Genomic DNA, 16,005 nt, shown 5'->3' on the forward strand with positions numbered 1-16,005 from the left:
AAATTTTATCCAGACCTGCTCTTTCTCTGCATAACAGAATTAATAGAACAAATTTTTTTTTCCAACTTTGAATCAAAGATTTTAGAATAGCAATGACACAATTACCACCTTTTATAATCTGAAAGTTATTTCTACACACAGTTTGTGCAACTGGGAAGAAGCTGTACCAAGTACTAGTAACTCTGCATTTCTTCCTCTTCCTCTGCTCAGAGATCTATGCTGATGTCAGTGAACCAATGTAACTAACCTGGTGTTTTGTGATAACATCCCTGATACTGACTGTGACATACTCCATTTTTTTGGCACATTCATCCATCATTTTGAAGATAAATGTTAAAAACTGGGGTGAGTTGCCTGGAAAGCATGGCACCCTCTAGTCATGACATCTATTTCTATTATTTTTTTCTGCACTTTCAAAAATCCTCAATCCCCTTCTTAAAATATATGCAAGCATGTAAAATTTGCTCTAGTGAGATACCTTTAATTTCTCCAAGGAGATCACTTGTGTTTAATTTTTCCATCTTCTCCTTCCAGTCTTTAGAAAGTAGCTTTTCCATACAGGATGAATCTATTTAGGGAAAAAAAAAAAAAAAAAAAAGGAATTATGAAACATATTCTTACAGGAAAACAGGTACCACCTTCATTTTAAAACTGTTCTCCCAGTACCAGTCGAACCATAGCTGAGAAAGGAAATGATCTTGCAGCCAGAGTTCTTATTTAACTGCATTTTAAATCCAAAGTAATTCCCCTGAGGTTAATGGAGTTACTATGGATTTAACAAGGGTCTAATTGAAAGGAAAACTTCGTTGAGGATTTATGCATGCTAACTGCCAATTTACATGCATAGATTGCCAATGTATATACGAGTTCTGTCTTTTTCATTTGAGAATGATTGTACACTCGAAATTATACATGAAGATTTAGTAGCTTTTTTTGGAAATTTGGCACACAGTGACATCTGAAACCCATTTTTATACCCATGTCAATGCAGAAGTTATTCACATAATGTCTCCATGGAATTCATGAAAGCACTCTACATATTCGATGCTCACAGTATCAGAAATTTTCTCAGTACGCTACAAACAACACGCAATGATTAGAAGATCAGCTCTCATGACAAGAACTTCAGAATGCATTTCAAGGCTTTGCCCCAGCCTGGGAGGCCTTCTGTAGGCAAAACTGTCACTGAAATCATTACACTTTGGAGAAAGTAAAAGGTTGGCCCTAGTAAGCTTCCAATGATCACACCCCAATCCCACGACAAAATTTTATATTGAGCATAACAGGCTTCAATAAATCCTAAAGGTTTTTTTCAGTTCCTAAATTAAACTAATTGGCTCTGATGTCTAAATTATAGATAACCTTGCAGATACCTAGAAAAGGTGATTTTTAAGCTAGAAATTCTTATGAAGGGAGCCTACAAGACTGCAAATTCTCCTGGAGGGAGACTACAAGAAAGATGAAGAGACTGTTTACAAGAGAATCTAGTGACAGGTCAAGGGGGAATGGCTTCAAACTGAAAGAGAGTAGGTTTAGATTAGATATTAGGAGACAATTCTTTACTGGGAAGGTAGTGAGGCAAAGGAAGAGGATGCCCAGAGAAGCTGTGGATGCCCCATCCCTGGCAGTGTTCAGGACCAGGCTGGATGGGGTTCTGAGCAACCTGATCTAGTGGAAGATGTCCCTGCCCACAGCAGGGGTTGGAGTAAAATTATCTTTAAGGTCCCTTCCCACCCAGGCCATTCTATGATTCTGTGGTTAATGTGATGTGGGGTTTTTATGATTTTTAAGAAGCACAATTCAGATTACTAAACAATTATCAAGAAAACTTCACAAACAACTCAACACTTATTTTTCCTTCCCAGTTAGCAACAATAAAATCTGTTAACCTCTTTGTGCTTATTTTCACCCATAGACAGACTCACCAACAATGTCTGTGCTGAGCTCCTTGCAAGCCCTTAGCCCCAGTTTGCCAAATAATATTCCAGATTTTGATTATTTTTGTATTGGTCCTACTCCAGTCACGAATTAACAGTGGGTTGTAGGAGAAGGCAGAATTCAGTCTAACTTAACTTCCACTAAATTACTGGCAGACTAAGGTCAAATCGCAGCTGAAATTCTCATTTCAGCAGTCCCAGCAGAAGCACTCACACATGTGAAAGCAAAAGCAAAAAGCTCAGATTTAAGAATGGCAACACAGATCATATCATTGCAACGGGTAACAGTTTGTTCTGCTTCAGAGGATTCCAAAAATACTCAGAGGGAGGAGAGACGTTCAAAGAGGTCACAAAAGGAGGAGTTAAAGACTTAGGGAGAAGTTTAAGGAAGAAAATGGTCATATGGCCAATTGTATTTAAGGGTACAAGTCATTTCAGCCTAAAATATCATTAGTGTAACTCATTTGACATAAACAAACCAACAAAAACCCCAAACAAAACAAAAACCAGTTGAAAGCAAACCAAACTATAACTATCAAGAGATCAAAGATCAGGTTTTAATTGCCACACATTTTCACCATGCAAGCCTCCTTGGAAAGACAACACAGCTCATAAATATTTTTGAAGTAATATTTCAGCAGAAAAGCTAATTTATTTACTAATTATATCTTTCTATGAAAGAGACAAAATTAAGGAGCTGTAAGTTGCAATAGGCAGTGTTAAAATACTAGTTATATAATAACAATTTACTTTTAACAATAACAGGCACTTATTACTTTTATGAGTTCTGGCCTGATAATAGGAGAATCAAGAAATAACCATCAATTATCAATAGAACATTATAATTTGTCCTTTTTTGTGATATCATGATTAGTTTAAAAAGAGGTTTCTGTGTTTCTCCCCTGCCAAAATTTCAGACCCCACATCCCTGAAAAAAAAAAGCTTTAGAATTTTATTTTGATGTTTGCTCTAAGTTATATATTCTACTGCTTTTAACTAAGATGCTTTCCTCAATTCACACAAAGAAAAAAACAGATTCCAATACAGAAGGAAAAAAAAGAAAAAACTAGCATATTACTGGAGTTGATAAAATACTTTCCTCAAAAGCACTTCTTTTATTTCTTCTCTCACTGTTCCTCAGAACACCCATGCTTATCTGTAGTGTTCTTATATTATGTAAGGGCAAAAAATGTATTTCTAAAGACAGACTGGGAAAGAGCTAGATTGGAAAACAGGTCTATTTGTGTGCCTTTTTGATATAATCACATTGCTAGTTAGAATTTTTCTCCTCAAATGGCTGAAAAATTCCTTAAGAAAGAGTTCTTTTAACACCCCTATCTCATTCAAATTCCGTGTTCTGGATCTGACCACACAATTTATAGCTACTGTATTTTGCTATTGGGATGATTACAAAAATGATTACACAATGAGCCTTTTAATAAACTTTTTTATATCATTGTAAAAGTAGAGTTGTGAAAATCCTGTACATTTTCAATTACCGTGTTTATGCTGCATAATTTTTCAAATTTAAAATAATGGTATGTGGTTAAGACCCTCTGCAGGTTCTTCACATTAGACCCAGAACTAAATATAAAGGCTTATACTTGAAAGGCATGACTCCCCTCAAGTTCTGTATTCCTTGTTCACAAACACACATTTTGAGAAGGTTTGTGAATCAGAAGAGGATTTTTCTTCTTTCTGTACTGAAAATTAATTTTTACAGAGATACAAAATCCACAAAATCACATAAAATCCTATAAACCTACAGAGACATCTCCTGACTTCAGTAAAACATCTTCATCCACATTGACTCATTCTCTGATTTGATTCATTACAGAAACAAAACACTGCCTTGGAATCCAGCACCGAGCAGGGAAGAAAGGAGCCCGAATTCACATCTGCACTGCATCACTCTCCCTGCTCTGCATCACTCTCCCAGCTCTGCCTCTGCACCACTCCCAAACCTCGTGGATCCCGACATTCTCAACACGCAGGGCTATTCTTGCTAAAGACAATTATAAAAGAAGCAATGAAAGAAATTAGCATTTATACATTTTTAGCTCTTCTCACTGACTTTATGAGCCACAGTTAGGCTCATGCTGCAAAGTAACATATTTCCTACTGGCACATGTAGGATCAAACTCGTGAAGTTGCACCGGAGCAATTTATTCTATTAAAAAACACACAGCTTCTCTTCCTTTATATTCTTCTCTTGTCAACTAGGAAAAAATTTCCTTCAAGGACAGCAAACAGGTTAAGTGTAATTATGATGACTAAATTAAATCATTGAGTATTATTTAATATCACGGTTTGTTACATACTTAGTTAGCAATTTTAATTGTAAACTAAAGGAGTTTAAAGTACTGTGAGAATCTTGTTAGACATGACAGTTTTGCAAAGGTGAATGAGAAGAGGATGTTAAAAGATATATATATAATCAGGGATAAAAAAAAAAAAAAAAAAGCTGAGGGGAAAAAACCCTAGGTGTTAGATGAAAAGGATCTCTTCACAATGACAAAGCATCGATGAAAAGAATTAACATTTGTCCGTTGGGTAATCAATCAGTCATGGAATGGATGGAATCCAGCTCTTTGTTGCAGGGCTGGTGATGAAGAACGAGCGTGTTAGCTATCACAGCCAAGCTCTCAAGTTCTTCTGACTGAATGAAAGTCATCTTGTTTGAATCAGGACGAGCTTTTGCCTCCTGTCTCGTCCTTATTCTCCCCCATTTTCAGTTCTGGTTCTTTTTCCCCCTTTTAATTTCACTATTACATTCTTCAACAAGTTACTCACCCCAACTCTAGCTTACATGAATACTGTATGACCTGGCAGTGGCCTGTACCTATCCTCATTGATTTTGGGGGGTTGTTCCTTCTTTTTTTTCTTTTCTTAATTCACTGAAGTAGCCTCCTATTACTTTCTTTGAAATACAGAGGAATAAAAAAAATAATAAAAAAAAAAAGACGTTCATGCCATGTGTGAGTTTTTGTTTTTTTATGGTAAAGTCATACATAAAAGAAAACCTAAATGTGAGAGTGCAGCAGCAAAACTTCAAAGCCCTGACTGTCAGACATTATTATTTCAAATCAGCTTTGACTTTTTGAGACTTAATAAAACACTATAGTACAGACTGGCATATTTATAACACCTATGCCAGCGATCAACTGAACTGTCTTATTCTCTCTACTGTGCAGTGCCTTGTTATTTCTTTTATAATAAGCTTCCCTCAAAACATGTTGTAACAATACTGCAAACTGCTAATTATTATTGATATGAGTTCTAAAAGATGACTTGTTTTGCATACAATTCTTTTTGAATACACACATTACTTTGTGACAGAAGACAAAAGCACATTGATTCATTAATAATGATTGCAAATGCACAGCAAGTTCATAAACAATACAGAAATATAATTCAATCAAAGGTATAGGTGACATATTTCTACATGCATCTGAATTGTTACATTTCAAGGAAAGAGACACTGGGAAAGACAAGGTAGAGGATTTAGAAGAGAAATCAGGCATGCTGCAAGAGAAAATGCTCTGAAACATGATCAGATCCACAGTAGGAGGAGGATGGAGTTCTTTTCTGCATTTTAAAAGAATGACACTACAGAACTAAAGGCATCTTTGTCTCTATTTCAGGACAAAGTCTATAGTTACATCCTATTATAATTTAGTAGATATTGTTAAAAATAAAAATATCACGTTTGAGCAGGGTTTGGGACTAAATATCAATTTGCAAGTTCCTTCACCTCTAATGTTCTATATTCCCCAAGCTACCCTTCATTGCATTTATTTGCCTTCAGCTCCAAGGGAGAAAAGGTGTCCTTTGGACCAGCCTTTGTCAAATGAGCTCACATGCTTCATTCAAGTCTGTGTAAGAAAAACAGCACAAGTGGAATTAGCCTGTCAGCACCTACGAAATATTTGTTTGAGAAGAAGTATTGTGTGGGTCTTTTCTTTCTTTGAAAGAATGTTAAATAAGATTGTGAACTCCTTGTGACAGACATTTGTGTGCTTACTAGGCCTACTGCACTTGATTCCTTCTACAGAAGAGCTGCTTTTCCCCCAAAAAACCAACTAAATTGCAAATTAACATTACAGTGACTACCATTTTTGGCCTGATTCCTCTTGCACCTTTTCCCCATGCTTCAAGTGCAAATGTGTTTTTTTCAAGTGGGTGAAACTAAGGACATGACATCTAAAATAAATAACTCAATACACCACAGATTTAAAAGAGGAAGTTTTGTTTCAATATTTTTCACAGAATATGAAATCTTCTTCTGAGTAGAAAAATCTAAACTAAACCAGTGCAGAAATTTCTGAATAATAGTCAAGCAGAATTTAATTTTACTCTAGCCAATCTTTGTTACTTACAATTAAACTAAAACAGCAGCAGGTCCATTGTTGCTATTATTAGAGCCAGTTATTAAAATTGTGAAATATTCAGAAAATTGAATATGTCTTTTAAAAACCTGTCATGAGTTTTAATACACCTGTGTTGGGATATTTAGTTAACAATATATTTAGTTTAGATATTTATTCCTCTCTGAGTTCATGGCAACAGCTTGTTTATGTGTCTTTTGTGAGTTCACTGCCAATCAGACCTCCTTGAGGTAAAGAACCACCTAGTACAGAATGAAATCATAAAAATATTTCCTAATTTTCATGCTTCATGTTATATGTTTTAAAATTATATGCAAACTCTAACATTTCAGTATCAAAGAGAAAAGAAAAAGGTTAATTTAATTCACTTTGAAGGAACACAATATTATTATCTTCTAACAATTCAAAATTAAATTAAGGACTTCATTCACTACTTGAAAAATAAAATATAGTTTAACCACGACTATTAGAAATTTAACTGCTGGATGGTACATCTATTCTGTTTTAATCCAAAGATGTAACATTTGTGTAACATTACTAAAATAGATTTTTTGTTGCCATAGTTCCTTTTTTTCTTTTTTCAAACACAAATTTTCCTTTTCTGTCTTGATAAACTTTAAATAAAAGGAGACAGCAACAATACAAAACTAATCAAAAATCAGCCTGAAGGCTTAACATCCCTGTTTGCAATATTCTGCCACTGCCTCTTGCTCATAAGCAGCTTGGCTTCAATCTTGCTGTCAGTGGAGCAGCAGGTCAGGAGAATCTCATCTCATCCTTCTCAATTTCCACACCATTCTTGTACCATAATTAATTGTCATGCTCTAACAGAAAATTAAAATATAAGGCATTTCAACACATTGTTAGCCAGTGAATTGATCTCCTTGGCAAAATTTTCAAGAATTTCTCGATACAATAAGCTCTCCAAATTCAAGTTCTTGAAAAGCAAAAAGCACAGTCACAACATAAAAATGAGCAGCATGACATTTAGAACAGGAAAATATGCTAATTCCTTTTGCTTGTTTTTTATTGCAAATTACAAATAAATAAAACCTTTCCTAAATTCTATGTCTTGCTTGGGATGTTAAGGAGACAAATAATCCTGGCCAGTCACTTGCTCCCTCCTCTCATATTGACTCTTTACTATTAAACTATGCAGAAGTTTGGTTTTTTTTTTTTTTTTAAAAAGGAGAAGAAAAAACAAACCAGAAAAAAACCAAAAAACAACAAACAAAACCTAACCAAACAAATTCAAAAAAAGCAAAAAGGGCTGCCTTTATTTTATTGGATTTATCCAATTATATGCAGAAGGCAGTGAGCTCACAGTAGATGATTTCTTGCAAGAGCAATGATGGAAATGCTACTGAGATCTGACTTCCAAACACACTGTTTGGTTTAGGACAGGGAACCAGGCAGATCTGCCAATTGCTGCACATTTTTTCATAGTGACAAGATTTCCACAATATGATAAAATTAGAACCGTAAGAGCTTGGAGAGGTCTCTTAACTTTTAATTAAAACTCTCCAAGATCACTAAAAATAATTAGGCATTAAAATGTTCTGGTTTTCCTCTGAATTCATTTGCACTACTTGAATGGTCTAGATCTCACATGAAACAACAGACATTCTAAACAGAAACACTGGAATTTAGCTGGGGGTGGCTTCCAGACCTGCTTTTTATGATGTAGCTAGTGGGAAAAACTGTTGAGTCTGAACTTCTACCAATGCTGCCTAAAATGGTTTGTTTCAACAGGAACTCTGTAGTGCAAAGAGCAGAATTCTGCCCAGTGCAAAACTCTAGATAAAAAGGAGTTTGAATTTCATGGAAAGAACAGCCCAAGATACAGTCCTGACCTTTATTTTTATTTATTTATTAAAAAGCAGGACCTTTAACCTTGCAAATGTTTTTGTTCTCTTAAAATAACTCATACAATGCTATATGCCATACTATTTTTAGAAAAGCAACAAGAGAAAGCATGCTTTTCCCATACAGCAGGGCACTGATATAAACATCAACACAGATGCTCTGTGAGAGAGAGCTGGCCTTCTCAAGCACTTGATCATTAAGGAATGCACCAACTGTTTTAGATAATCTCGTGCCAGCTCCAGTTCTGCTCCACACTCCCCTTTGGGAGTGGCAAATCTTGTCCTGCTCCTAATTTTTCATTTTACTCACTCCTCCATTCTGCTTTTTTTTTTTTTTTTTTCTTTTCCCCCTAGAACAGAGGGAAAAAGGCATTGTGTGCCAAGCAAGGCAAGACTAGAATCACTTCCCCAAACAGAGCAAAACTTTCAGACAATTAACCCTCCCCTCTTCTTTCAGATAAATTACTAAGTATAAAATGCAATCTGTTTCCTTTGTTTACTCAATATGAACAATTTGTAAATGACTCAAGGATGAAATTCAGAAAATGTTGTGCTAAATTAGAACCATTATAAACATGCTAATGACTGCTCAACTAAAACATGCAGGATCAGTGTGAAGAAATATATTTAGTTCCTGTGAAATACAGTTGTATTGCCTCAGAACTATTTGGTCACTTAATTGTATATGATTACTTCAGGAAAATGTTAATTTCATGAACACTGCACTAGACAATACACTCTGTATGTCAAAAGAAGCTTTCTCAAGTGTCAGTGTAATTGCTTGGATGAAATGTTTTGGCATATTAGTACAAGAGAAATATCTTTTAAGTCTATTAAAATTACATGTACATTTCATTCCTCCACTTAAAATCTCCATTCCATGATAAGCTGTATTTTACTGTTAGATTGGCTGTATTCATTGAAGTTATTTCCTTATTTGCATTACAATGGTAGTACACAGTGTATTACATGTATTCACCTATTCTCTAAGTATCTGCACCTCTATTTACTTTCCAAGTGAACATGTAATATGGGCAAGAGAAAGTCCCTTTAGGGTTTAAACAGCAATCAGGGATAGACAGGAAAAAGGGAGCACAATTTGCTTGCAATCCCCAGCAAAAAGACTATATAAACTGATATGAAAAAGGAGAATGATACTCTTATTTTCCTGCCTCTTGCTATGCACATACTAGCAAAGTAATGAAATCAATAGGATTTGCAATATTTGTTACTTTTGGAAGGGAGATAAGTTGTGCTAATGGAAGCAGACATCAATTTTCATTATTTTCTTTGCCTCCACATCCTCACATCTTTCTTTATTGAACAGCTCTACATTTTCTCTTATTTTTTTTTCTCAGAGTGGAAAAGAACAGACTAAGCCAATATCTGAACTAGAACTCAGCATAGCTCCATCACAGCCCACTTAGTCTTCAAAAGATTTGAAATTTCTCCCAATATTTGGTCTAATTATTCTTTCCCATAATCTCATCTCTCTGTACATTGTTACAGCCTTTTTATAACCCTAAACAATTCACTCTCATCTTTGGCATCCACTCTTCTCAAACACTTCTGAGCTGAAGTGACATTCTTCTCCTTATTACTCAAACAAATATTAAGAGTGTAATATTTAAATGTTTCTTTGTTAAACTGCCCTGGAAAAAAGTCATGCACCATATGTTTTTTGGACATGGAGCATCTCTCTTTTAAAAATTAATTTCCCTAGTAGCTCAAGAAGCTGCAGATGGAATGCAGGATGTGAACAGCTCTGTACTAAACCCAGGCATTTTATTAAGGACAGGGGGGCAGATTTTCTTTTCTCTGAACATTGCACAACTTTTCTTGGACCAAGCTGATGCAAGTAGAGGATCCCATCTCAACTCCAGAAATTCTCTGGTGCACAAATAGACATTTATGTTATTGCTCCTTCTATCAAGTACAACACCAGCTGAGTATTGTATATTTTAACAAGGCAGAAGTTCTGTAAAATTAATATGAAATCATTAGGCAAAGTTTTGAGGATAAAAAGCACCTTAAACAAAAGGTAGTACAAAAATCAAAAGTGTGGAGGCTCCTTCACACCAGGTTAGTTTCAGAGAATTGAGGGAATGGGAGTGAGGGGACTTTCTGAAAAGCAAGGAAAATCAGTTTCTATTAAACTGATTAATGTTCCTTGCAAAATTTGTGACACCAGATGACTTATGAACAAAACCTGAATGATTCAAAAGACCTCTATTTTGTTCCCCCAAATCATGTTCTACTCATTACCCTAATAATGCAGTAATAAACATCTGTTTAATTATTTGAAGGCTTCTTAATATTGTGTATAAAAATCTTAACACAGCTCGTACATAAAATATTCTGAAATTAAAACAATTGTATAACAAAAAGAATTTTTCATGAGAAATCCTTAAGCGTTTTTGTATGTAAAAATATAATACAAAGAAAGCAAAATAATATGCTCTTGATTTGAAATTACTTCAAACAAGGATGCAAAGGAATGAAAACAATAGCTAGAATCTCCTCTCTATTTACCATTTCTGAAGGTCTCTATGGCACATGATGCAATCTTTTCTAGGACACTATAATACACTGACAAAATCAGTTCTGCAGCCCCTTTTTCACTATTAAAATTTTGACCTAAACAAATTATCATATCTTATAAAAACATAAATAATGATCAAGCAAGAATTTCCTGAGCTAATTCCAACAAACAGAGCTTTAAAAGGTTTACAAATCTCACCAGTCTACTTAACCATACACTTAAAGAACTATTTAGTGGGAAAATATTTCTAAGACCATGGAGTTCAAGTATTAACCTAGTACTGCCATGGATACATACTTCTGGAATAATAGCTGAGAAAAGATCTTAGAAAAGAAGGCACTAATGTCTTCAAGAATAATATTCTCACATTTTCATTTCCCTATATACATAGAGGAGAAAATTAACCATCATTTTTATTCCTATAAAAGAACATTATTAATTTTCTTAAGTCAAGTAATGGAAAGATATGGAAATCTCAGAATTAACAGTTCCCCAGGAAATCCTAATTTGGCCCCTGTGTACATTATGATATATTCTTTACATATTTTTTAAAATGTACACAATTTTTGTATGGTACTCTTGCTATATTCAGCACATGGGATAATCCCAGATGAAAGCAGAAACTGGAGCTGCAGAGCAAATGAGGCTGCTGCCCATGCAGTCATTGGCTATGTTTCATTGCAAAAGTTCAAAGGAACCTAAATGAATGAGGGAGAGAACTGCAGAAGGAGAAATGATGGGTCGCAGTTTCATTCTCTGGGAGCTCGCTTTAAAAAAACTTGGGGCTTTATTTGAGGAACTGCTGAACATTCACAGCTGCAGCTGTGTCAATGTAAAGTAAATGTAAAGATTGAGGCTATAATATATATAACTATATATAAACTGCTGCACAAAGTTGGGTCCCCTGGAAAAGAATCAGGGCCTAAGCACCTCAAGCTGAACAACCAAGAAATCAATGACGTTTCTAAAGTTTATTCTTAGTCTCACACCTGTGAAGTTGGCATCCTGACTACAGTCTTTTCCTCTTAATAAAGATTTTGAGAAAATAATTTGTTTGTAGCACATTTACTGAATATTCTGGGGAAGAAAAAAAAAAAAAAAAAAAAAAAGCACAACAAACCAACCTAGCCAAATGTGTAATATTCACATCTTCTGAGCACAGCTTGAATAATAAGCAATGAATAGACACTAAAGCTTCAGGTTGACCAGTAAAAATTTAACAAGGTATTGGATAGTTTCACATTCACGAGGGATCATCCTGTCAGTGAACTGGATGAATTAGAATTCTTCTTCAGGAAAAGCTATTGCTTATTCATATAAGAAAATTATACTTCTCTACATGGAAACAAAAACTGGTTTCATTTTAATATGTTTTAAGTTCATTTGGGCAGCTGAAGAAAGCTTTCACCACTTATGCAGACATAGTGCAGAATTAAAGATTTGAAACCTGTTTAAACCTGTGGTTATTTACACAGATATATAAACAGACTTTTATAAATTAAATTTAGTAGCCAGATTTGAAAACAATGCCAATTTGAAGGGTACTGGTCCCTCCAAATTAAAGACAGAGTGACCATGAAATAGTTCCTGCACACTGGACTGCAGCAAATAAAAGCATCAATGATAATAAAGCAGTGCATGTTGCACCCTGTCCTGGTGAATAACCCCCTTTTGCTCTTGACACCCCCATGTACAGGCTGACAGATTTCTATGAGGTCCCCTCTTTGCTTAGAGCAAGCACTGTCACATTTCTGTGCACTAATTTACACTGTTCCACAGCAGAAAATAATTTTTGCCCCAAAGCTGGACCAAAAAATTAAACATCATAAACATCTTCTCAAAATATGTAACATAGTAATACAATAAATATCAGAGTGGAGAAAATTGGGGTCATTTGTGAACATCTGAGCTATTTAATAATACTTAAAAATCTGCTACACAAAAGGCAAAAACTTATTCAGTGTAATTAAATCCTCACAGCTACATAGAAGGGAAACTGCAGTTAAGTTCACACTACCTATATCAAGCTATTTTAAATTCCTATTGTGCTACTAAACATTCTTTCTTTTCCAGAATCCTCCTCACTACAAAAAATAACTAGTCCATGGAGCTCAGTTATGCCACAACCTTCACTAAAATTTATATTGAAGGTAAAAAAAGACAATTTACACAATTTCTGTATTAAACATTTAGTCTTCCTGCTTTTGTTGATTTAATCCAGACTCTACACTTACAATGAGTTTAAATTTATGAGGTGAATTTTAGCTGCATAACTCCCCAGGAAATTTAAGCATGCATGAAATTCTACACAGCTATTTTGAAATTGTAGATTAATGTTGGTTTATGATATACTCTTTACCCAAATGCAAATGAATCTAACACAGACTTAATTGTTTTGATGTTTTGTTGGATTTTCTACACATTTAGGACCAGTAGAAAATTGCACATTATCAGAACAAAATATTATTCATTTGTAAGTTCTGGTTTATGATCTTAGATGCATTTATTACAACGAACAGGACAGGCAGGAAATATATTTCTTTGAATGCTAAATGACATAGTGTACTGAAAAATCATTATATTCACAGACTCTTCAGAGTAGGAAGGGCTCACTCAGATCATTTGCCCTGTACAGGAGACCCCAGGAGTCACACCCTGTGCTTGAGAGCAGTGTCCAAACACTTCTTGAGCTCTGCCAGGCTCAGAGCTGTGACTGGTGCCCCAGGGAGCTGTTCAGTGCCCAAACACCCTCTGGCTGAGGAACCTTGTCCTGATACCCAACCTGAACCTCTCCTGGCACAACTTCATGCCATTTCCTTGTGTCCTGCCACTGAGCACCACAGAGAAGAGATCCTGCCTCTCCTCTTCCCCTCCTGAGGAAGCTGCAGATGTGATGAGGGTCTAATATTGCCTTATTCATTTAAATACGTTACCAAATTCAGTGCATGAGTAACAGGCAAAGATTTGATTCCTTTTGCATTCAATAATCACAGACTAATGCACTTCATGCACTTGTGCTCTAGGAGTAACAAAATTCACAGCAGCAACTGTAAATTTCTTAATTTTAATAATAGTCCTTACACTATACTTATACTATACTTCCTTCTAAAGCACCTTCAGCAAGGGCACTGCATGATTCCTAAGGTTTTTATGTATGGACTTCATACAGAAAAAATAATGTGTTCACAACTGTTTGAATGTGCAATGCCAAGGGCTGTTACTACCAAGCCAAAGGCAGAAGTTTGGGCTGCTGCCAGGTTCTCCACGTGCTAAGAGCTTGGTCCACCTAATTTGTGTTTACATCTATTAAATCAAGATCAATCTCTTACTCTTTGGTTCCCTTTTCACTGTCTTTACTCCACATGAAAATTATCTCACTGTGGTTTTTATCTTGATGTTACTCACAAAACTTACTGTATCTAGACAACTGTACAGTCTTTTTTTTGTCAACTAAACACTTCTCTAATCTCCAGGCTGCAAACCTGCCTGAACTCTCCTCCTGCATTTGCCCTCACACTATTAATATAATCATGAGTACTAGGGAGGCAGAATCTCAAACATTGCAAGTTACACGTCTCTGGTTCCTGAAGCTTTTTTTAAACACTTATTTCTGGGCAAGGTATAATTTACACCACCTTATGTATGGCTGGGCAGGTGGCACACTCTGACTGCTGCCCCTTATATCAACATCTAATGTCAATGTCAGCAGTGCCCACTTTTCCACACCAATCAGACTTTTACCTGCTCTCTCTTATTACAAGACTCAGAGCTCTCTGTGGCAAGAACTGTTGTTTGGTTTTACTACTGCTACAAGTGCAGCACCTATTGTACTTCCTAAGAAAAGAAAAAAAATTTATAATGAAACATCTTAATTGCTTCTAGTAAACTCAGGGACTCTTCAGAGCCCAGTGGTCTAAGCTGCATGACAAAAACTTAGGGTTTTTTTGTTCTTTTTTCCTTTCAGAGCTATGTATGTTATATAACTTACTGTCTGAAGGGAACAACTGCTCAGCCTGAGCCAGAGGTCGATGAACACCGAACCTTGGCCAGCACAAAGACATGAAGGTTTTGTGCACAGGCATCACTTTTCCCAAGGCACTGTGGATACTTTGGTCCCAGGACTCAGAGCTGCTGGTACAGTCTATGAACATTGAAAGAATTCACACAGAATTATTCTTTTTTTTTTTTTTAATTCTATTGTCATATTGCTCAATTTTCTTGAGAAACTCAAAAATTTTTCAATTCTAGGAGTGCAAGAATTGTGTCAAAATCTTGTATTTAGGGACATCTATTCCTTTCAGTGAACTATCTCACATCCAGATATTTTCTGGATTTGTCCAAATGCCTTTTAACTGACAGGAAATAATATGTTTCCTTCTTCAGCAAAACATAACTCCCTAATGAGTTTATTAGCCTGTAAACCATGGTGTAAATGAGAACTTTGATACAAAGACAATAACATCTCCTTTCCACTGTAAACTCTCATCTGGACCTCCTTAGAATCTAAGACTACTGGAAATTAGCTCTAGAACACACACCAAAGAATTTAAATTGCCACATTCTATTACTTTTCTGCAGTTATTTACAAAATTAGTATTAAATATGATCAGAGAATTAGAACAAATATTGCCAATGAATGTATTGGAAAAGCAGGATAATTGTTTGTTGTAAAGGTATGTAGCAATCAGCACGTTGGATTAGGCTGCTCAATAACTCCTTTATAACAATAGCAATTTTTGCAAAGACTTGATTAAAAATTTTAATACCATGAGCATGTTTCAGCAGCACTCAAGATTGCTCTTTTTCCTTTGAAACCAGAAACAAGAAGGACCAACAAGAAGTCCAGCAAAAGGCTCAGTAGAGTTTGGCCAAAGAGAAAACCAGAAAAAAATACTTTGAAACCACTAATTTTGCATCCAAAAGATAAATTTTCTACCTGGAGATATACATACATTTTTATCTTTGCTCACTTCTTTATTTTTCAAACATTGCTTTTACAGGCTCCTGTTCCTTGCTTAGCACATAGAATCAGAGCATCACAGAATGTTAAAGGATTGGAATGACCCTTACAGGTCATCTAGTCCCAGCTCCCCTGCCACAGGCAGGGACATCTCCCACTAGACCAGGCTGCTCAAGGCCTTATCCAACCTGGCTTTGAACACTGCCAGGACTGGGGCACCCAAAACCACCCTGAGCTACCTGTTCCAGTGATTAACCTCCCTCACAGAAAAGAATTTTTTCCTAATATCCAATCTAAATTCCCCTCTTTCAAT

At 35.6% G+C, this 16,005-nt stretch overlaps 1 protein-coding gene across 8 annotated transcripts in view; it reads right to left on the reverse strand.

The window, feature by feature from the left end:
• Positions 1–16,005, reverse strand: part of SOX6 (SRY-box transcription factor 6) — a 360,677-nt gene that overhangs the window by 166,792 nt on the left and 177,880 nt on the right. For all 8 annotated transcript variants that reach the window (XM_056492466.1, XM_056492469.1, XM_056492463.1 and 5 more), the window contains one exon: positions 479–568. In XM_056492466.1, coding sequence (XP_056348441.1) covers positions 479–568 — 90 coding nt within the window. The remainder of the gene's footprint in view (positions 1–478; positions 569–16,005) is intronic.

Source organism: Oenanthe melanoleuca, chromosome 5 (assembly GCF_029582105.1).
Source record: "Oenanthe melanoleuca isolate GR-GAL-2019-014 chromosome 5, OMel1.0, whole genome shotgun sequence".
In the NCBI taxonomy this organism is placed as follows: domain Eukaryota; kingdom Metazoa; phylum Chordata; class Aves; order Passeriformes; family Muscicapidae; genus Oenanthe; species Oenanthe melanoleuca.